Source organism: Passer domesticus, chromosome 16 (genome assembly GCF_036417665.1).
Source record: "Passer domesticus isolate bPasDom1 chromosome 16, bPasDom1.hap1, whole genome shotgun sequence".
NCBI lineage: Eukaryota > Metazoa > Chordata > Aves > Passeriformes > Passeridae > Passer > Passer domesticus.
In genome coordinates, this window is record NC_087489.1 from 4,034,947 (window position 1) to 4,057,166 (window position 22,220).

Genomic DNA, 22,220 nt, shown 5'->3' on the forward strand with positions numbered 1-22,220 from the left:
ATAGTCTGTGTATAAAAACCAGCAGGTAGAAAAGCCTCTCTTTTTCTTGCTTCTAATAACTGGGTAGGAGGTCTGTAAAATCTGAGCTGGAGGAAGAAGCTTTAATGTTCTGCCTCTGAAAGAGTTGTGGATACCAGCAGAATCCACAGAGTGCACCAGGTGGGCGAGAGGGAAGGATAAAGAGATGCAAATGTGTGGGAAATGGTGTTTTAAGGGCAGTGCACAACTTGTGACTGTTCTGAAGGCACACTGGAGTGCTCCTACTCCATTCATATTAACGTGATCCTGGGCATGAAGCAGAATTTGCTTCATCGTTGGTGCTCCACAGAGATGACAGAAATGATCTTTCACCCAGAAAATCGGTGCTTGAAAAACCTGCAAAAGGCAGTCAGATCTCACACTAAGAGGGATCCTGCTCTCAGATATATCAATAGGAGGCTTCCTGAGCCTCACTTAGGTCTTTTACAAGTACTTTGGCAGGTCAAGTTTGCTTTTCTTGGGCAAAAGAATCCTTTAAATCAAACAAGAATTTTCTACTGAAGCACAAAACTGAATGGATTGGAAAGCAGCAGTACCTGCCCAGGAGTAGTTCCTTCCTAGAAAATGCAAGGGGCTTCTTTTTAAATTTGTGATAAGTGAGAGTGATGTTTCCTACTAGTCATCCTTGTATTTTTGTTCCTTAAACATAGCTTTTAAAATATGAGATCTGTCCTCGATATTATGGGGATCTAGTAGACTGATTTCAGCCTCTGGTTTTATAATTCGTCTTGTTGGTGGTCTGTAGTCTTGTGAATTTCTACATTTAAGCAAGGTTTAAGAAAAAATAAAAAGAAAAAAGAGAACTTGAAGCTTGAAAAAATGAAGAGGAAATATTATTGATGTTTGCCAGCCTAAAATAATGCTGCTGTCTAAGTTCAGAGGTGGGAAGTTGACAAAACTTGGGTGTGTTGCTGCCTGAGAGGTGTTTTATTTTTCACACTCATGTTCTAGAATGTGCCATTGCAGTGTTATTTAATAAAATCTTAGGAGGGCTTGGGTTAGAAGGGACCCCAAAGATCATCTCATTCCACCCCCTGCCATAGGCAGGGACACCTTCCACTGTCCCAGGGTGCTCCAAGCCCCATCCAGCCTGGCCTTGGGCACTGCCAGGGATCCAGGGGCAGCCACAGCTGCTCTGGGAAATCTGTGTCAGGGCCTCACCACCCTCAGACTTGCCATTTCTTTGTCAGCTTTAAATCAAAATTGTATTCCTGGAGAACTCTCTGCACACAAGAAACCTGACAGCCTGTTCTGTATTTTGAAAAGATCATGCAAAACCAACATTTTCGCTAAATATTGAACTCTGCATCAAGCAAAATGTCAATTATCCTCCTAATGCACTTAAACCACACCATCCTGGACTGGGATGTGCACCAAAAATTCAGCCAGGCAGAACAATCTGAATCTCTCTGCCTTGGTGTGAGGCTTTGTCAAGTACTTTGAACTTTGGAGATGTGGCTAGTGGAAAACTGGTATCCAAAGCAGCTGCCAGAGATGTGTTTTAGGCCTGGCAGTTCTGTGCAAGGGTCACAGGAGTCATCTGGCTGCAGAAGCACTTAGCTGAGACAGAAACGTGGGGAGATTTATCATGTCTACCCTGGAGTTACTTGTACTTGGATTCTAAGCCTGCAAATGTTTTCCAGCGTAGCGAGAAAAAGCTCTAATGGTTCTTGGAGAAAGGTAATACGTGTAATCTTGAATTACTGCTTGCCATAAGGATGAACTCAGTCCCAGAATGCACCAAGGGCAGCACTAGAGCCTGCCAGAAAGGTGTTTTTTTGATGTATAGCAAGGAATGTTATTGATCCATGCCTGGAGAAAAGTGTTGTAGCACAACAGATGAGCTGGGCCAGGCTGCTAACACAGACATTGTTGGTAAATCACAGCGCTGCGACGGGGGCTTGTTCAGTGGGAAGGAAACATGAAATGACTTTGTATTTGCAGACCTCAAGAGCATTTAAGAATGCTTTTTGAAAAGTGAAGCTTTGTATTTTGTCAGCTATATTAATTTCTATGGAGTTCTTTAGATGCAAAGCATTATTAATTACAAAGCTGTCTCAACAATCATGCTGCATTTCCAGCTGAACTCAAAAGGACATGAGTGATACTGAGCATGAGATTTGCAGAAATGGGCCCCATAAACATTTATCCCTGCCTTTTTCCCATGTTGGGGCTCAATCCCCAGTTTTCAGGAAAGCCTGTGTGCTTCTGTGCTTCTCACTTTGATAGGGATGAGATGCTTCAAAATACAGAAAAAAGACAATAATGTGTAAGTTTGAACTGGGAAAGGGCTGGGAATATCTGAGTGTAAAGCAGAACAGAATGAAACAGTCAAACAAAATTGCTTGAATTGAGAGGAGTCCTCTACTCAGTGGATTCTGCAGCAGAGGAAGAGGCTGAGTTGGTTGTTATTAGGTTGCATTGTGCTTTATTAAAGACCCTGCACATGTTGGAGATTAACCAAAGCCAATTCTCTGTTTATTGGTGCTTACTTTTGCCATCCACTCATAGCTGATGCCAGCGCCTTGGAGAACTTATCAAGTTCTTGACTTGCAGATAATTGAGAATTACTTTGTTGTGGCTTATGACTTTTCACAAATGTAAAACTGAAATAAGATTTTGTAGCTGTAATGTTGCACTTGAATTCAGGTCTGAAGGGAGTTGCAGTAGAGCTTTGCATGACCTTCCCAGTAAATGTAATTTTTATCATGAATGATATTTAATTGCTAAAGTAATTATAATTTCCATACTAAAGACTCCTATTTTATACTCTTATTTTATACAGTCCCTAAAAAGCCTATCAAGGACCTTGATAGCACAAAACACTTGCTAATGGTTTTTGGATTATTTTATCTTCCAGTGGCTTGCTTCTTCCTAGTATTTCCTGGGCATCCTAATAGTTGTCCAGTCCCCTCTGGAGGAGAACTTTGTTTCTATGTATTATTAGCACCTGAGCTTTTCTTAGTTGCCTTTGCCTGTATTTTATGCCTTTTTTTTTTTTTTTCCTTATGCATGTATTTCAGGAGATCTCACATCTGACTGTGTTTTAAATTGGGGGAAGAGATCTTAGGAAGCCATGAAAACATAAGAAGCCATGTTCTGGAAGCCCAAATGCAAAGAAAAAGGAACATCAGCAATTCTATAGTTAGGAAGGATATTTCTGGTCTATTTTCATCCAGGGCAATATTTGGACAGTTGAGTATTAAATCTTTTGATGCAGGAGATAAAGAAGTGGCTGAACAGTGACAGGCTGGGAATGCCAGCTCTTCTTTAGAACAAAAAGAACTGTTGAAAACTAGGTTTAAATAGTTAACTCTGTGTTCTAGTAGTGAATTTTAGAAGTTGCAAATGACTGGAATGCATGGTCACTGATTCAGGGAGAGAATTGTAGTGCTTTCTCCAGTTGTAGTGTTTTCTCCAATCTTCCAAGGCATACTGAGAACAAGATATCAAATTATTATCCACCTAATGTTCTTGGACTGGTGCTTAAGAGAATATAGGTGTATGTATACCCAGGGCACGTATCCTTTTCCAAATCAGAGATGCACAGAGCTGTCTTTAATCCTATTGAATGTTGCTCTAATCCTTTGTTTTGCTTTCCCAACAGATTTGATGTTGCATTCACACACTGAATTGCCCTGGTATCCCTTCATTGTTGACAAAATGCTTTGAATGAATCAGACTTGGAATAACAGCAGAATGTGGTGACTGCTGAAATTACTGATGTAAATGTTCTTTCTCAGAATTTTATTTTCTTTTGTATTTCAGGTGATATTTGAATCTGTCTCTTTGAAAGGACACCCTGGGTACATAGCTGTGGATGAAGTCAGAGTCCTCGCCCATCCCTGCAGTGAGCACTCTTTATTTTTCTGACTGTACCAATGTGGTGTAGGCCACAGTTTGTAGTCTAAAGGAGAGATTTACCCAGTTGGGTCAGCACTAAAATGTCTCCCTCCAAGACCCCTAAGGACAGTCAGCCTTGCTTAATTACCTACCTCTGCAAGCTGTGCAAAAGGAAAAGTTGCTCTCACTTTATGGCTAGTGGAATTCTCTCTTCTTTACTTGCTAATAAACTGATGTTTTTATTGTTTCTTAATCTTATTGCTGTAGAAAACAATCTAAAATGCTTCTCATAATAACCAGCGTGGTTAACTTCTGAAAAGAACCAAACTTCTGAAAAGAACCAAACAAATAGTTTCAGTGTTTCCTTGGTAAGAGGCCTGTCCCAAAGGTTGGTTTCATCATATTAGACCTGCTCAGAAAGCTGTGAAGATATCAAAAATTAATCTTATTCAGACACTGCACATATACAGCAGTGGAAACTAATGCAGGTTCATTACACTATTCAAAAATGTTAGTGCTGCATTTGTTCTATTGCAGACACAACAATAAGATGAGATTTATTTACTTTTTTATGTTTAAAGGAGCATTGTGCCTCAGTCTTTGAGTCTGAACTTGTTTGGTTCCTTTACCCACCTTCAAGTGGGGCTTGAGGACTTTGCATATTTTATGGATGTAATGCACAGTTACATGTAAAGATCTTCTTTAACAGCCCCTCTTTCTGGCTCATGGTTTCAGTAAGTCAGTGACAGCTGCTCACAAAAAATGATAGATCTTATAGATGGAGTGAAATCAGCTGGTTTTGCTGTGATCAGAATGTCAAAGAACATCTGCCATTCTATGTGACAGACATGGTTCTGCTCAAGTTTAACAGGACATTTCTGATAACTGCAGTATGCTTAATTGCTGCTTAAGTAAATTATATTTGTATTTACCATGTGCTCATTGCTCAGGCCTTTGGGTGCATTTACTTCATTAAGGAATACTTACAGTCTGTATTAACCAGATGTTGCTGAAAACTGGCAGCATCCAGACAAAACCCCAAATGGTCTGTGCCTTCCACAGCGTGTTGGGTGATTGCTGCTCCCTTCACTGGGATAGAGGCCACTAAACAAGCCCTGGGGCAGAGCCTCAACAAGAAAATGATGGGATTTAAAGCAGTTAGGCAGGATGCTGTGTTGTATCCCTGCTTAATTAAGTAAACTGATTTTGAATCCATTTCTTCAAGTATACACAGGTCCTTGTCAAAATTAAATGCATTCTTGGTGACTCAGCAACACAATGTTTGAAACAGAGCTGGTTGGTTGGTGGTTTTTTTCAATTTTTTGCAACCCCCAGCATACAGAGCTCATTACAAGCTGAAGTTCTCTGCAATGGCTGTAAATGCTGCTCCCGTCTGGTTCCCAGTGCTGCTTTTGTTGCTCAGCAGTGTCAGTCACCAGGGTGAACCCACGTGTTCCCTTTCCTTGTACAGCCTTTGCCCCTCAGATTCTTTTTACAATTGTTGTAAATCAAAACACGGGGACTGTGAAGCTCCTGGTGGCCCTGGAGGTTACTTAAATCATTGGTCTTATTTCTTCATTTCTGCTTTACCTTCACAGATGACAAAGGCAGAAAAACCAAAGTCAGCAAAAAGCAGTGAAATGCCCCTAATGACACAGTAATACAGAAAAATAAATGTCTTGCTGGTGCTGCCTCTTGTTTTCCTTTGTCCTGTGAAGCAAAACACTGGAATATCCATTTTCCTTATGCTAAAAGCTCATTGGCTCTGTGTGCATGAGCCCTTGGATCACAGCACAACCCATGCTCCAGAGGCTGAGCAGACCCAAGGACCAGGATTTGGCATAGGTGGGACTCCACACCTTTGTATTTGTAGCTGACTTACAGCTGCACACTTTAGACTGCCGGCACAAATGTTAAAATTATCCTGAAATACCGTGGAGAACGTTCTGAATGTCACCCAGAGGGAGTTTTCCAGTAAACCTGGATGCAAACTCCTGCTGCCCAGAAAGCAGGATGGTGCAGAGTCCCTGTCCTTCAGGAGCTGCCAGTGAGCTGTGCTGGATGGGGCACAGGAGCAGATAAAAACATTTGACATGGTGCATGAACATGTGTTCTCTGTTCATGTGTCAAACGCTTGTACATGAAGTTTCAGCCATGCACGGCCACAGATGCCCACTTCCCTTTAAAGCTGTTTCTTCCAACAGCAGGGAGGTTATATTGTCCTCTGAAATTATGTATTTCAGTGTCTAATCATACTAGAAAATGTGCAGATATTGTTGAAAAACATTGACTTTTTAGGTGTAAGTTTTTTCAGAGCATCATACTAAAATTTTTCAAATTATGCACAAACCATTTTCTGAACCCCTGCAAAAAAATAGTTCAATTAAAGGTGTTGCATTTGCTGCTGTAATCTTGTTTATACTTTTAGTTAAATAGAGACCTAACTCAGTCTGATATTTAATCAAGAAGATAATCCTCTCATCTAGTTTCTTTATGAAAAAAATGATATCTGCATTTTTAATGTCACTGGTTTAATTTTGAACTAACACTGAATTTAGTGTCAGCAAAACATTGATATCAGTGATCTTAAACTAAACCAGCGCTACAGTACTGTCAGTTAAATGAATATTTCATTTAATATCTGATTTGATATTGATGATGCATTGTTCTAAAGGTCTAGGACATATTTGATAGTCACGAAAAGAAAAAGAATAAAAGACTATTGTGAAAATGGGGTTTGGGTCAGTCATGCTTGACAAGCACAAAAGCATTTGACTTTTTTTGACCTTTTTAGAAACATAGTTTTCTGAAAAGAAGAGATGACTCAATTACTCTTTATAGCAGGCAATAAGAAATTGTGCCGGTGACCATGAACTTGTGATTTGATCCAAATCTGTATTTTCAGAGGTGCCAGGGCTCTCTAAGATCCCTCAGGCCACCTTTTCCCAGCTCCATCACCACTTCTCCCTGCAGGGCGCAGTTAAACCTCCAAGGGCAGCTTTGTTCTGCAAAGCCACTTTTGCAAAGGCTTTGCTGGGTGTCTGGGTGGGTGCAGCACGGGTGGTTCCTGCCTGGCTCTACCCTTGCAACCCTCTGCCTCTTTTGTCAGGAAAAGCCCCGCATTTCCTGCGGCTGCAGAACGTGGAGGTGAACGTGGGGCAGAATGCCACCTTCCAGTGCATCGCCGGCGGGAAGTGGTCACAGCACGACAAGCTCTGGCTCCAGGTAAAGCAATGCTTTTTTTTTTTTTTTTGCAGTTAATTTGGGGGTTTCTTTTCTTTTGCAAGTGAAATAAATAGCTAGAGAAAGATTGGTGGTGAAGCAAAATGTTTTCATCAAGTTCCTTTGAAGAATTGCTGTAATTTGCTTATAGGTGAGAGTTGAGCTGACAAAGCATGGAATTAGGAGACAGAAAAAGGAAAAAATGGCCAGTGATAGCAAAATTCTGGTTTCAAAAAAATGCCCATGTACCTGTAAACACTCAGCCATAAAGCAGAAGAGAGAGGAAGTGGAACTGTTCTCTTCTGCTTTATTATGCCATCTGCTTTCCTTTCACCTTAAAAATGTTCTCAGCCCAGAGTCAGTGATAATTGTTAAGAAGGAAATCTCCAAGGTCTGAAATTACTTACCTGGGTGGGTAAAATAGGCAAACCCAGTTTACACCCTGTTCTTCTTGCTCCCAGTTTCCCTTGGCTGTGTTGGCAGCAGATTTGCTCTTGTTCCTTTTAGTTACTCACTGAAAGACCAAAACATTCCCTCACTGGATGTCTTACTTGCAGGGCCCTGATCAAACTTGTCTGGGTCCTGCTCTTCTGGTGGATGCAGGAAAAACCTTGGGAATTCTCTGTCAGTGTTAGAATTGACATCAGCTCCAACATCAGCACGTGGGGTGTGTGTTTCCCAGTGAAGGACACAATAATTTCTCCTGCCCCTTGAATTTCTCTGATATATGAACACCCAGCATGACCATTCCGGAAACTTTTAAAATTGTTTAGTTCCTAAATGTTTAACTCCTAAAGAAGTCGAGAGGATTCTTGTTGCATGTACACAGGACCAACATAATTTGGAGAACACAAAAACCAGTCCAAAAGTTTTATTCTCAGCTTGGAATGGATGTCACTGAGGTTTTGATCACCCTGTAGTTGTAACATCAGGGGCACACAGGAAGGGGTCTTTGTAGTCAAATAATTACCAGATATTATCAAATTTTATAATTGACTTCAGGCATTTTAATAAAATTTTAAAATAACATTTTCAAATCTAGTTTAAATCAAGGAATTGGCTTATTTAATAATAAAAATTAAAAATAGTACTGGGAAAAAGGCTTAAGTTGGTGAGACATGTAGTTGGAATTATATAAAATGATTTTATATTCAGTGACTATGGTCTCATCACAGCTGTTCTTCTAAAAATTACATTTTAAACTTAAATTTATTTACCTATGGTGTATGTCTAGCACCCACTGAGATATATTTTTATCCTATTTTATCTTTTTTTTGGTTCTTTCATTAAAATATTTCCCCAGTTACAATTAGACGTGTGTGAAAACAATTCTGACCTGCAGCAATATAAACCTTTGCCTGTGAGAAGTAGAGCTGGGGAGGAAAGAATTGTTATTGTTAATGAAAACCTGCTTTCCATTCTCTAAAACTGCAACATTTAATGAAAATAGCCTTGGAAACACCCCTAAAAACTGTTTAGTGGAAACTGCCAAAATAGCAATGTGCTTTCTTTAAAATTCCTAATAAACTGGACAAATGAGCAAGTTGAGGTGTTTATACTGTGAAGAACAATTTCTGGCTAATTCTTCATCTGTCCCTTTTCCAGCTGGAAAAATGTGGTCTGGCGTTGGTAGAGAGGTTTATTGGGGAATATTGGATATACAAGGATGTCTGCTCATCCAACCAATTTATTTAAATTGGTCCAGAATCAGAGTTTTGCATCTGAAAAGGCCAAATTTACAGAATCTGTTAATTTGTAGTATTTTCCAGGTGAACACAAAGCCTTCAGCTGTTGTGTTTTCACATCCAAGATGGGCCTCTAATTACTCTGGGTGGAACTGCACAGTGTCAATCAGAGCTGCCCCTCTGCAGCCTTTGCAGGAACCAATCTTAAAATCATGGAATATCCTGAACTGGAAGGGACCCCCAGGATCACCCAGCCCTGCACAGACCCCCCACCAACCCCACCCTGGGCACCCCTGGCAGCGCTGTCCCAACGCTCCTGGAGCTCTGGCAGCCTCGGGGCCGTGCCCATTCCCTGGGGAGCCTGGGCAGTGCCAGCACCTCTGGGGAAGAACCTTTCCCTGAGCTCCAGCCTGACCCTCCCTGGCACAGCTCCAGCCATTCCCTGGCTCCTCTCCCTGTCCCAGAGTTCCTACTCTGACCAAGCAAATTGTCCTCAGTGTCCTGCCCCTCAAATGAGTTCCCTTCCAGACACTTTACCCTCTTTGTAGCCTTAGAACCCACCAAAAGCCCAGATATATCTCAAATATTAAATAGAAATACAAACTTAAATATACCATAGAATCACAGGTTTGGGTTGAAAGGGACCTTAAAGCCAATCCAGTGCCACCCCCTGCCATGGCAGGGACACCTTCCACTGTCCCAGGCTGCTCCAAGCCCTGTCCAACCTGGCCTTGGCCACTTCCAGGGATCCAGGGGCAGCCACAGCTGCTCTGGGCACCCTGTGCCAGGGCCTCTCCACCCTCACCTGTGTATAAGAATATTTAGAGCCAAGCTTACACAGCCCTGTTGATTTCCTGAGGGAATGGCTGAATTCTCCCCTTGAAAAGCCGTGCTTATCCAAAACCTCTCCCAAAACGTGAACACAGAGCTCTGACCATGTGAAGCACCCCAAGGAGCGACACGGATGCACCCACACATAACCCGTCTCCATCACGGCATTATTTCTCTCTGCCTTTGCAGCAGTGGAACGGGAGGGACACAGCCCTGATGGTCACTCGAGTGGTCAACCACAGGCGTTTCTCAGCCACGGTCAGCGTGGCCGACACGTCGCAGCGCAGCATCAGCAAGTACCGCTGCGTCATCCGCTCCGACGGCGGCTCCGGCGTCTCCAACTACGCCGAGCTCATTGTCAAAGGTAGGAGCAGCAAAGCATCTCCGTGCACAAGGAGTGTCTTCTCCTGGGGGGTAACTGTCTATAAAACTGGCATTCTGTCGGACCTTCTTTAGTTTGTGTTAAAATAAGGAGAAAGGGTGAAAGTGGCGTGAGTTTAAGTTGGTGTCTTGAGTGTTTGAATTAAAGCTTTGGACACGGCCCTCTTTGTAAAGTTTTGTTGTAAAATATAGTGGCTGTGGAGACTTTTACTGTAGTCAGCTGAATAGTTTGGCTGTCAATCAGCTTCACAAGCTGCTTTCCTTTCCAGTATTTTATCAGGCAGAAATAATCTTGTGGTGGAGCATTGCATGTCAGCAGAGACTGTTCAAGGCTGCTGGCAGTAAATGCTGGGATTGATTCTGCTGACGCCCTGAAGTCCAGAGTAGAAGCATCAGTAGTTCTTGAAGGGTATTTGGATTTTAGCCATATTAATTACCATGATTCAAGAGTCTGACACATGCAAGGTGTGTCTTAATCTCACCTTCCTGAGGCAGGTGAAGTGCTATCCTCTATGCTGGGTTCTTATTTATTTATTTATTTTTTAAACCTACCTTGAGCTGCACCACAGGAGTGCTCACCGACTCTTAGGTGGTGAGTTCAGATGGTGGCTGGGTTGTTCCTGAGGTACTCTGTGTTTCGGGTGAGAGGAATTTGAAGTCTGGGTCTGCTCTGAGGGTGTAATTTACTGATTTAAATGGAGGGTATGAAAACAGAGGGCAGCTGTAGAAACGAGATCTGGTTGTCCACCGAGCTGCTTTCTGCCAGCTGATCTGTCCTTTGGTGATCAGATGCCTCTGTTGTGCCTTGCAGTGTTGTGTGGTGCAGATGTTTGGACCACACAGATCACAAGGAGAATACTTCTGCTGGATGCCAAGTGCTTTTCATTCCCACACAATCATCTTGTATCTTGTTCAAATCTGGGGGAATTAACTCACAACTAAAAGGGGATTGAGCTGCCAGGAGTGGTACACCTAGGATTGTACCACAGCTAAACAGAGGGAAAGCAGCTTTCCAGGGCAAGCAGCTATCAGAGCATTCCTGGCTCATTTAGGTGCCTGGAATTCACAGAATGACCAGGTTGGAAAAGACCTTCAAGATCATCGAGTCCAACCCAACCCAAACCCCTCAACTAAACCCTGGCACCCAGTGCCACATCCAGGCTTTGTTAAACACACCCAGGGATGGGGACTGCACCACCTCCCCGGGCAGCCATGCCACAACTTTATCACTCTTTCTGTGAAAACTTTTTCCTGATATCCAACCTAAATTTCCCTTGGTGCAGCTTGAGAACTTCATGTTTGTTGATGCAAACGGGGAAAAAACAATAGAAGAATAAATTAAAACCATGAATGGCTGGATGTCCAGCAGGAAATATGCTGATGGCTTAATTGCTGGATTGCTCAGCAATGCACCCACCTGGAAGGAACTTTAACAGGAACAAAGTGTTATGGGAAGGTCCCATCCTGCTCCTCATCCCTGATTAGGAAGCAGGTGAGGTTAAGTGGCTCATTTGAGGTCAGTTTGGTGCCACACTGGGCTTCCAACCAGCCTGACTAATTTTAGTGTGAATAATAGCAAATTTGTAATGCATGTGCACAGGCAGAAATGAAAGAAAATTGAAATTGTTTAATTCTGAAGAGATGATTATTGAATTGTAATAATGTACTTGAGCATACATTCAATTAGCCTGTAATTGAGGTTTTGCTCAATTGATAGTCCTGCTCCTAAACCTGCTAAATCCAAGCTAAATCTCTGCTTCTCATGTGCTTTGTCCTGATCAGAGAAACATAATATCACAGGGTGTTTCTTCAACAAAGATTAAGATTTAAAAGTGTGTCTATGTCATCTTTTTAATTGAAAGATCTGTTTGCTTCCCTATGCATAAGAAGTTTTATTGGAGTATTTAGAGCAGAAAATAGTTTACATTTCTCAATATTGAATAAAAAATTTTGGTAGATATCAAAAGAGAAGTTTTACTTTGAAATGTGCATACTCCTAAACCCCAAATTGGGCAGTAAATACCTGTTTCAGCAAACTGAATGATCAGTGAAATTAAACACACCACCTTGATTGTCTGTGGGCACCTTCACTGAGAGCAATGTATTATTGAAAAGAAATTACTGGCAATTTTATACAAAAGAATATAACAGTATTAGTTCCAAATTATTCTGGTATGTTTAGTGGCAGGAAATACATTTGTAATTTTATGAAAATGCTGCTCTCTAGTCAGCTATTTGCTGCATGTGCTAATGCTTCTCTGTCTTCTGGCTTGAATAAATGACAATACATTTATTCTTCTCTTTGCACTCTCCAATCATAATAGCCAGAAAAACCTATCATTTCCATCTGCCCCCCTTGCCATCCTTTGGTGCTCCAGTGGAAATAGCTCCTCTCTATTTCTTCTCTCTCACATATAGTAATTTAATACAATTTTGTACAGGGCAGTTTAAAAAAACCCCAGAGATTCTCTGTCTCACTACACTGCTCACACCTGAATGGAACATTTCCTGCCTGTAATTTTCTTTTAAGTAAAAGCTGTGTGGCAGTTCCTTGTATTCTGAACAAAATGTAGGCCTTGCTTGTATAAAGATTGTTTAAAATACTGTGGGAATTGGCTAGAATTTTATTATTTAAGGTTTGTATTAATGCTGGTGTCCTTCCAGCACACTTGTCACATTAGGTAAGGCTGTGGATAACATTTTAAACTCTGTGGGGGTGTATGGAAGACTGTTTGCTGTTGGTTTTTTATTCCTTGGTCCCTTTCAGGAACTCTGGATGCCCAAATTAATCACTCAATATATCAGGACTGATAAACAGGGAACATTACAGGATCTATATCCTGTTTTTATAAGCCAGTTTTTATAAGGTTTTCACTCCCCCGAAGCCTCTCAAAATGAGTTTCCTGCTACCTGTTGCTACCCTAACATCCTTTCCAGGCTCCATCCTTGCATTTTTGTGGGGTCTGTTCTGCTACTCCAGGGGTAAGAGGAGCCTCTTGAACCTCAGTCCAGCCTCTCCACAGACCTCCAAGGGGATGTTCTAGCTCTCTTCAATTTTGTGTTAGTTGATTTTCAAAGTGTTTGGCTGGAAAAATAACCTGTCTCTTACCTGAGAGGCTTTCTGTCATCGCTGTGATATTTGGGACAGCTCACTTTTGCTTTTATCAGGCTTTTACCAGTCACAGGAGGAGCTGATGCCATGAGTGGTACCAGAGGGAGAGGTGGGCTCCTTGTCAGAGTTGTTTATCATTCTCTCTCTGGGTATTTTCTGGTGTGATGCTCATCGCTGTAATTCCACCATCTGTTTATTAACTCACCAGGTACACACTGAAATCTGCTCGAGTGATTGAGTCTCTTCCTAAAAGCAGGCACCAGAATTTACAAAATAAAACTAACCCCAAACCACAAAACAAAGGAAAACAATACAGACAAAAGCACTAAACAATGAACTGAATCAAAAAACCTGTCAAATTGCTGGAGTTGAGATACTCAGGTGTGAAAAACATGATAAATAATTTCCTATTTAAATAAATCCTTATATGGAAGCTTCTCCAGTATAACATACACTGTGAAAATTTCAGATTTACAGTTCTAAGACAGACTCATCAAGAAGAAGCTCTGCAGGTATTTTGCTCTCTCAGTATTTATTACTAGAGCTGACTCCAGACTAGTTTCAGTTAAATATCCAACAGCAGGAAGTCCCACTAGGAGAAAGAATTTTCTGGAGCTTAAAAGCCATAAGAAATGAAAACATCTTTGTTCTTGAGCTGAGGCTGATCTTGGGCTGGAGCTGGTTCTAGAAATGTCACATCAGGCTCTCCACTGATTTCCTTGCAAACAAAAAGTTCAGTGTGGGTATGGAAGCGTGTGATCCATGTGTGTGTAACACACTCTGGAATGTGTTCCTGGGATGAAGAGACAGTTCCATGTAATCATAGAGGAGACTCACCAACTGCAAAGTTTTTCACTTCCTATGGAGCTGTTACGGAGAGATGTGATGAATATGAGATAGACCCTTTAAATGTTTTCTGTATTGTTTGGGGTTTTTTTTTGTTTGTTTGTTTGTTTAGTTTTTTTTTTGTTTGTTTGTTGGTGTTTTTTGTTTGTTTTGTTTTTTGGTTGGTTGGGTCTTGTTTGTTTGTTTATTTGTTTGGGATTTTGGGGTTTTTTGCTTTTTGGGTTTTTTTGTAATATTTTCATGCCTGATACACAGACAGTTCTATACTCTGAGATACTCATGCCAAATGTGCTCATTAAAATGGACACAACATCCTTGCCATCATGGGGTGATATAAGCTCTGCTGGTGATGCTCAGGTCCCCATATCCACCCAGGAGATGGGGTGTGAATATGAAAAGTAGGTTCAGTATTGGAACTGTCCTCTTTTGCCATCAGGGTGGCTGGAAAACCACGTCCCTCTGTCCCTTAGAACTCTTTGGGAGACAAGCTCAGCTGTGGCACGTCTGCTTTAGATTTTACTGCTAAAAAAAGCATTTTTCCCATGTGCATTAATAAGCAGCTGGCAGGAGTGAAGATTCCTATCTGAATTTATCAGGTTCATCCAGATCACAGAAGTTTCTGGGCACGTCTGAATTCATCTGCCCGAGTTCTGCACATTAATCAAGGCTCTCAAAGCTACCAGCCTGTGAGCAGGAGTCAGTCCCTGGCTGGTGCTCCCAGCAGTGTCAGGACACTGATAATGAGGGCTCCCTTGGGCTGCCTGCTCTCTCTTTGCCTGTTTCCTCCCAGTTTGCACAAGCACAGTCAGTGTCCAGTGCTGTGCTGTGCTGTGAGGAGCTGAGTTCAGATCTGCTGAAACACCCAATGATGCAGCTCTGAGCACTACCCCAGCCTGGGAGGGGCATCCAGGCTGTTTGTGCTGCCTGTGGAATATCTGAATGAGGGAGAGTGGCTCTGTCATTAACAGAGTGTCTGGAAAAGCCACTTTTTCCTTTATTTCTTTGCAGTCATAGTGGTGTAGGGAATGTAACAATCCCTTTGTTGGTGTTAGCTGGTAATTACCTGAACTTGTCACTGCTCTGTTTAATTCAGGGCAGCTCAGTAGCTGTTGCTTTAACTCAGTTTTAATCATGGGGTGGGTGTGTGGTAAGAAAAGAGGAGGCAAAGAAATTACAAGCACTCCAATTTCTCTTCTTTCCATCCAACTTCATATCTGTGAAGCCAACGAAGGAGATGCAAGACAAAGTGTTGTATTGTAGATTTTCAGTAGTATGAAACATGAGTCCTCTCAAAAGGAAGTATTTCCCTCCCCTTATGTTTAACTTCCAAAACAGAGCTGGGAAATGAAGCCATTTCCTTGAGGAATGATAAATGTGCAGTTTATAGAATGGGTCCAGTTGTCAGCAGTGCATCCAGTGCCACACAGACCTGCAGTAATGGTCCAGAATATGTTTGCTGGTTTCTCTTGTTCATATTAATCAACAAGAAATATGTTTATATTTGTAAACAAACACATTTAGGAGGAATACAAATCCACAAGGGGTACAAGTTAATAAGCTAATGATGTATTCTCAATTTAATCTATATTTTTCCCAACTTTTTTTTTGTTTCTCTTCAGCAATCTTTTTGTTCATCTGTAAGGTGAGCAGGGAGCACTCAGGGTTTAAACTTGACCTTGTTTCTAACAACCTGGGAAATGATAATGGCTCTCCTATCACACCACTAAATACATGATATACATGCAAACTTTTTAGTTTCTAGTTAGAATTATTAAGGAGGTTTAAGACAACTGCATAGAGATTAACTCAGGACTGTTGATGCTCAGAAAAGAACATAAAATACAAAGAACACAGGCCTTTGCTGCCTGGAAGTGTCCTTGCAGTGAATGACCACCAGATATGTGCCATTATCAAACAAACCTGGCAGCTTTTCATTCTTTGTTCCTTTCCAAAGTTCAGATTTTCATGCAAATTGATTGTTAATGATGCTCATGTGACATTAAAATTCAAAATTACACTTTTTTTTTTTGCTTATGACTGAACTTAAAGACTTAGCAAGAAAGATGAGTCACATTCATTGTTAACTCTCCTCTGCTCATCCTTCCTCTGCCTGCTTAAAATTGTAGGGAAGTTATTAATGGGCTTCTCCTGAAAAATAGGATCTAAAGCTGTTCCTAATTTATCCACTCTGTGGTTACAATGCTGTTAACTGCTTTCCATTCAAGAAAACTCCATTGAAGTGTCATCTGTCACCATTCATGGATGTTGGTGAAGATTCTGGGATGGTTCAGGCAGATTTGGGCACTTATGGGGTGTAATTGTTGAGCATGAGCTGTTACCTCAGCAGGGCAGGAATACCCCTTTTGCACCAAAATCTACTTCTTTTGCAGCAAAAAAAACCAAAAAAACCAACAAAAACAACAAAAAAAAATCCACCCCAAAAAGTAATGTTTTACTTGATGTGAAATGCAAGCTAAGATGCACCAGATTTCTTAGTAAGAATGGGTTATTGTTAGTATGAGAATCTTTAATAATAAACTTACCAAAAAAAGGGTGTATTTGCAATACAGTGTGACCTGTAGATCCCATGTGTGTGGGGAAAAAACAATTAATTTCCAAAGAAAAGAGAAAACTGTTTCTCTAGATGCAAATACCTAAAGCCAATGTGATTAGTGAAACTTTTAAAAATTTTGCAGCACCAGGTGCTAAAGAAGCTCAGATACTGATCTCTTTCAGGTATGCAGTATTTCCTCCAGCTAACAGGCTTTGTGCAAAATCCTACATTTGGACACTGTAGGACACTGAACTAAGAAGCTGAACATCACCTGTGGAAGGGACAACTTCTGCCCTGAGCCAGGTGCTGATGAATTCCCAGCTGTCTTTGCTTGTATTTGAGCGTTCATTTTTTGCTGGCAGCATCCTGTGAGTCTGCACAGTGCACGGTTGGGTTTCTTAGGATGTGTGAAACATATGCCCAGAGTTTATTTTTATTGTTTTTAAACAAACTGCAAGGCAAGATATAAAACAGTTAAAATTATCTGTTGTTTCTTTACATTGCCCTGACTTAGCTTAGCTGTCTTTTGTTTTGTACATCTTGGAGCACTTTGGATTGTGGTGAGGTTTAACCCTTTGTTAAACAATCTCTTCTTGTGGGTGTTCAGCCATCAGAGATTCCAGGTCTGGGTGCCGCACACACCCTTCTCCCTCCTGCCAACACACCCCTACAGACTCTGGAAGTTTCAACTCCTCTGCTGGTTTAGAGGTTGGCATTTACAAGCTGAGCCTCTAATCCTGAAGTAAAAAAGGTTGAAAGTTCACGAGGAAACAAATGATGGGAGCTCTGTAAACACTTGACTGATGATGGGGCTAAGGATACTGGCATTAAGGCAGCTCCAGAATCTTCTTAACTTCCAATCTGGGAGCTGGCAGAAGGCTTTTGGAGTCTGTCAGTGGTGCTGAATGGAGACCAATACAGGAGTTTATATCAGGAATTCAGGTGAATGGGATTTTTAATGTTTGCATAGCATTTAGCTCTGAATGCTGGAGCTGAGCTGGTTTGCTTTCCGAGGCAGTGTGACTGAACTCCAGGGAGCTGATGATGTTTGCATTTGTCCTGTCTGAATGAAGAGATTGAAGAGCCTGTTGCAGCGTTAAGGAAAGAATGATCACTTGGAAGTTACTTCACTGAGACTGTGAGACCAGGAAACAGCCAGAACTGCAGCTTGGAGTGGACATGTTGCAGCCCTCCTTTTCCATCTCTACCCAACTGAAGAATGCTTTATTTTTCAAAGCACATAATTTCCCAGCATCCATTCAGCTGCAAGCTGATGAAACACTCTTCTCATAGAACCGCCCCCTCAGACCTGTGGCACTGCTTTCCAGCTTTGCTCTGATGTGCTGATTTTTTGCCATGGTGAATTCCTCTGGTACTGGGAGACTGCTTCAGGTCACACCCTCCCCATCATCCCTGTCCAGCTGTGACTTCTAAAGCTGCTTAAGATCTAAGACTAGAAACCTGCTGAGCAATGGAGTGATGGTTACAGCAAATCCTGCAACTATTTTATTAATTGGTCTAGGAATTTGAGAAGGAAAACCCATAATATGATATTTCCTAGCTCCCAAAAGTCCACACTGCCTGTTGAACAGATGCACTATTACACCTTCAAGGTGAGCAGGAATGGTTTTAAGCTAGAGAGATTTAAATTAGATGCTGGGATGAAATTCTTTACTCAGAATGTGCTCAGGCCCTGGCAGAAGATTCCCAGAGAAGCTGGGGCTGCCCCTGGATCCCTGGAAGTGCCCAAGGCCAGGTTGGATGGGGCTTGGAGCAACCTGGGACAGTGGAAGATGTCCCTGCCATGGCAGGGGGTTGAAATGAGGTGAATTTTAGGGTTCCTTCCAACTCAAAACCTTCTGTGATTCTGTGATTGTGCTCTGCTCTGGTGCCAAGACACACAAAACCCATCTAAAGAAATTATTCCAGTCCTCTTTCTCCTTTTTTTTCTTAACAGGTTTCTCTCCAGTGCATCTCTTGCCTCTCTCTCTCTTTCTCAGCTGGAAACTTTCCATCAGTGCTTGTTTGCATGTGAGGAAGATGCAAATAGCTGCAAGACTTGGGCTCTCTCTGTTTGGATCCCATAAATCAGACTTTGCATATGCTTTACTGTCCTATTTGTTACCCTGCAGCTACTACTGACTTACATGACAGACTACAACTTAGAAACTCTTTGTTCCCTCAGCAGGGTACAGACACAAATTAAAATGGAAGAGGTTTGGATTACTTCTACAATTTTCTCTTTTCTTTTCTTCATGTTACACAAAACCTTATTTTGCTGCTGATGACTTTTTGACTGACCTTTGTGAACACTGCTGACCATATCCTGCTGCCTTTTGATCAGCAATGGGGTATTACTGAGTCTTATGACCCAGATTGCTCATCAAATAGTGATTTATCACTATTTCCCATGATTCTGAGGTTCAAACTCTAAATATAACACTTTTGTGCTTGCTCTTACATTGTTTTCTCCCACGTCCCTTTTACTTAACCTCATCTGTTCTGTGCTTGAGGAGCCGTGTAGATAATATGGTTTCACTTGTGTCAAGAATATGGTGCTTCATGGACAACCCAGAATTTTGGTACATTGATTTATTTGCATTTTGGTGAGGCCATTCAGAGCATGCAGCAATCATTCTGCTTGTGAAAGGTTTTATGCTCATTGTTGTAGTCACAAACTGAACTGCTCTTGAGAATTGAAGTCTTGTCATAAACAAATATTTTATATAAAATTATATATGTATATATGTATAGCCACCAGGATTCCTTAAGACTGTTTCATTATTTTTTCTTACAGGATTTAAAATGGAATGATTAGGAAAAGTATATTTTTTGTCTTCAAGATAGAGCTTTTTCCCCACATGCATGTTCCTCTCAAAGCCTGTCCAGCGGGACTTGATTCAGCATTAGTTGACACTGCATTTAGTCAAGGAGACTAAGGAAAATCATTCTGGTATAGAATTATCCTCAAATTCACCATAATGTCTTTATATCTCATCTTTATGGAATCACAGTAATGTTATAGTCTTTAGAGTGGGATTATTGGTGTTTCCTGAGCAAAAAGGGAATTTTAATAGCCTTCATTAGAGCTGTGGTAGTTTCATTAGGGACTAGGCTATTCTCTCCTCCAGGATTTACTTTCAACAGAGAGGATGAGAATTTTCTGTGTAGCTCAGCCTCAGGTGTAGCAGCCCTACACTCATAAGGAAGTTTTATTATTTTTCATATATCTCACTTCAATTACAGCTGTCATGACAGGAAGAAAAAAATGTTTAATCTCATTCGACATTTTGTAAAATGCAGGCCACAGAATTCACAAGTCATTCCTGCATCATGAGCACTGCTGTGTAAATAAAGCAGAGGAGTCTTCAAAAAAGATTGTGATTGAAAGGTTTTAAATTATAGAAAATCTCACCAGCCTTAGATAAGCTTTTTAAATACTTAATTATCTTCCCTGTGTAGCGTCTATACCTTATTTGAGTGGGATGTTTCCAGCTTTTGCAGCTAACAGATCTTAAGCCTTTCTTCTAAATATAATCAATCTTGAAGTATTGAATGTGAACCTGTATTGATCACAATCTTGGCTTTGTTTGGTTAATTTATGTGTCTTACGTGTCTTCATAAGGTCCCTTGTTCTGTTGAAGAACTGCTGTCAGTTCTGGGGAAAATATATCAATCTGGACTCTCAGGTATTTTTATGAGATATTTCCTTTTGTTTCTACAATGAATACGTTTCCTTACCCCCTTCGTTCTCTTTCTTGCTGTGGAATGGGGAAACCTTTAAGCACATGGATTTTAGTAATATTTCTTTCCCCAATTCCAACACAAACCTCTTCAGCAGAGACAAGGAAAGGCACTATAAACATGGCCCATATGGTCAAGGAAAAGCACTTGGTCCATGAGCAGTGTTTCATGTGACAGGAGATCATTGCCTGCATGGTGAACTTCTCCATCAAACAGTAACAAATAATACATGAATTATTGAGAGAGTATCCTGGAGACCCCACAAGTAACGAATGGAGACTGGATGGAAGTCACTAGTTTTCAGTTCAGATGTGGTTAAATGTAACATTATTTTTAATCAAACCCTTTTGGTGTCAGTCCCAAAAAGACATCCCCTGAGTCCACCCCAGAAGGGATTTCTGTGCCACAGAAAAGCTTTCACAGCTGGGACATGCAGGATTTTTATGTGTGCTCCTGCACCACGTTTCTAACCCTGCACACCACGAGGGTGAACTTGTTCCACAGCCCCAAAATGTGTGCCCTGGCATGTTAAATTTTGGGTATTTTGAGGGAACATGGGGACTCCTCCTGCACCTACTGTGCCAAGCCTTTGATCTGTACATGAGTGCCTTGGGAATGCTGTGGTGTTTTATCAATACAACTGTCCAGCAAAAAATGAAGGATGAATGAAAGGATATTGTGTGTGACCTTGGTGTTCTGAAAGCTCTGAGCTCCAGCCCTGTCACCTTTGTTCTCAGCTCCACAGCAAGTGCTGTGGAGTTCAGGAATTCATCCAGGAGGTGAAACTCCCAGATTTGCAGTGGGATGGTAATAAAATTTTTTTCAGAATTCCTTCTATTTCTCTTTGTATTTCTGTCTTTTAACTCTGACAGGAATAAAGCACAGAAAGTATTCTGAGATCTGGCAACCAGACTGTCACCAGCAGTGAGCTGAGCTGCTACTTTGGCCATTATACATATTCTTTGAGTAAATGAATCTCAGATTTTGTTTGGTGCTGTCTCTCCCACCCTTTTCCTTTCCTTTTTTTTCAGGAATAATGAATGGTAGTTTAAATCCTCTCCAATTTCTCGCAGGCTCTGGAATGCTTTTTGTGAAATCCCAGCACCTACCACCCATCATTGCAGCTCTCAGGGTGAACAGCACACTGTGCAGCATATTGGAATTTCTAGCATTTATTACTGCCTCAAAATGCATTTTGTGAAAAAAGAAAGATCTGTTCTTTTGGTGTAATACTGTGGAGTCTCTCTGAGGGAACAGCCTAAATCAAGAAGTATGTTTCAAGGCTGAGTTTTAAACTGGAAATAAACAGAGATACAACCCAGGAGAGGGAAGGCTGGAAGGAGTGTTGAGGTCTGCAGGGTATTGTGAAACTCTCTGTATCATAAAAACCTGAAATAAAAAGAGAACTATTGAGTGGTAAAGAAAGATTCACCTTAACTCTTATCAGGCACTTCTGGTGTGTCTGCCTGCTATATCTGGGACATTAGATTACTAGGGCTGCTTGTACTACTATTGCTGACTTTTTATGGGAGCTGTGGGGATTTTTGGACCAAATCCTGAAGTTTGCTTAATCCTTGGTTTTTTTTTTTTTTGTTTTTTTTTTTTTTTTTTTTTTTTTTTTTTTTTTTTTTTAATGTGGGCAGCGAGAGGGAGGGCTCCTGTCACCAGAAGTGTCACCAATTATCACCAAAGGGGACAGACAAAGGTGATACAGAGACTCCATCATCAGAAGGCATGAAAAGGCACTTTATTATTAGAAATCCACAGTTCTTATAGAAACAATGGTGGACATAAGACCTGACTGGCGTTTAGGAATCTTCTCTCATCTATTTGCCAAGAAGGGACAGCTCCTTCTTGTAAACACCTTTGACAAAGAGAGATTGCCTGCCAGGTCCAGAAATTCAGATTGCAATTGTTTTAATTCTTTCTCTGAGCTTTCTCACAGCTTCTCACAGTTCCCAGG

At 41.2% G+C, this 22,220-nt stretch overlaps 1 protein-coding gene across 11 annotated transcripts in view; it reads left to right on the forward strand.

Moving 5' to 3' along the window:
* Positions 1-22,220, forward strand: part of PTPRT (protein tyrosine phosphatase receptor type T) — a 445,906-nt gene that overhangs the window by 169,738 nt on the left and 253,948 nt on the right. For all 11 annotated transcript variants that reach the window (XM_064391854.1, XM_064391853.1, XM_064391856.1 and 8 more), the window contains exons 4-6: positions 3,808-3,889; positions 6,992-7,107; positions 9,810-9,984. In XM_064391854.1, coding sequence (XP_064247924.1) covers positions 3,808-3,889; positions 6,992-7,107; positions 9,810-9,984 — 373 coding nt within the window. The remainder of the gene's footprint in view (positions 1-3,807; positions 3,890-6,991; positions 7,108-9,809; positions 9,985-22,220) is intronic.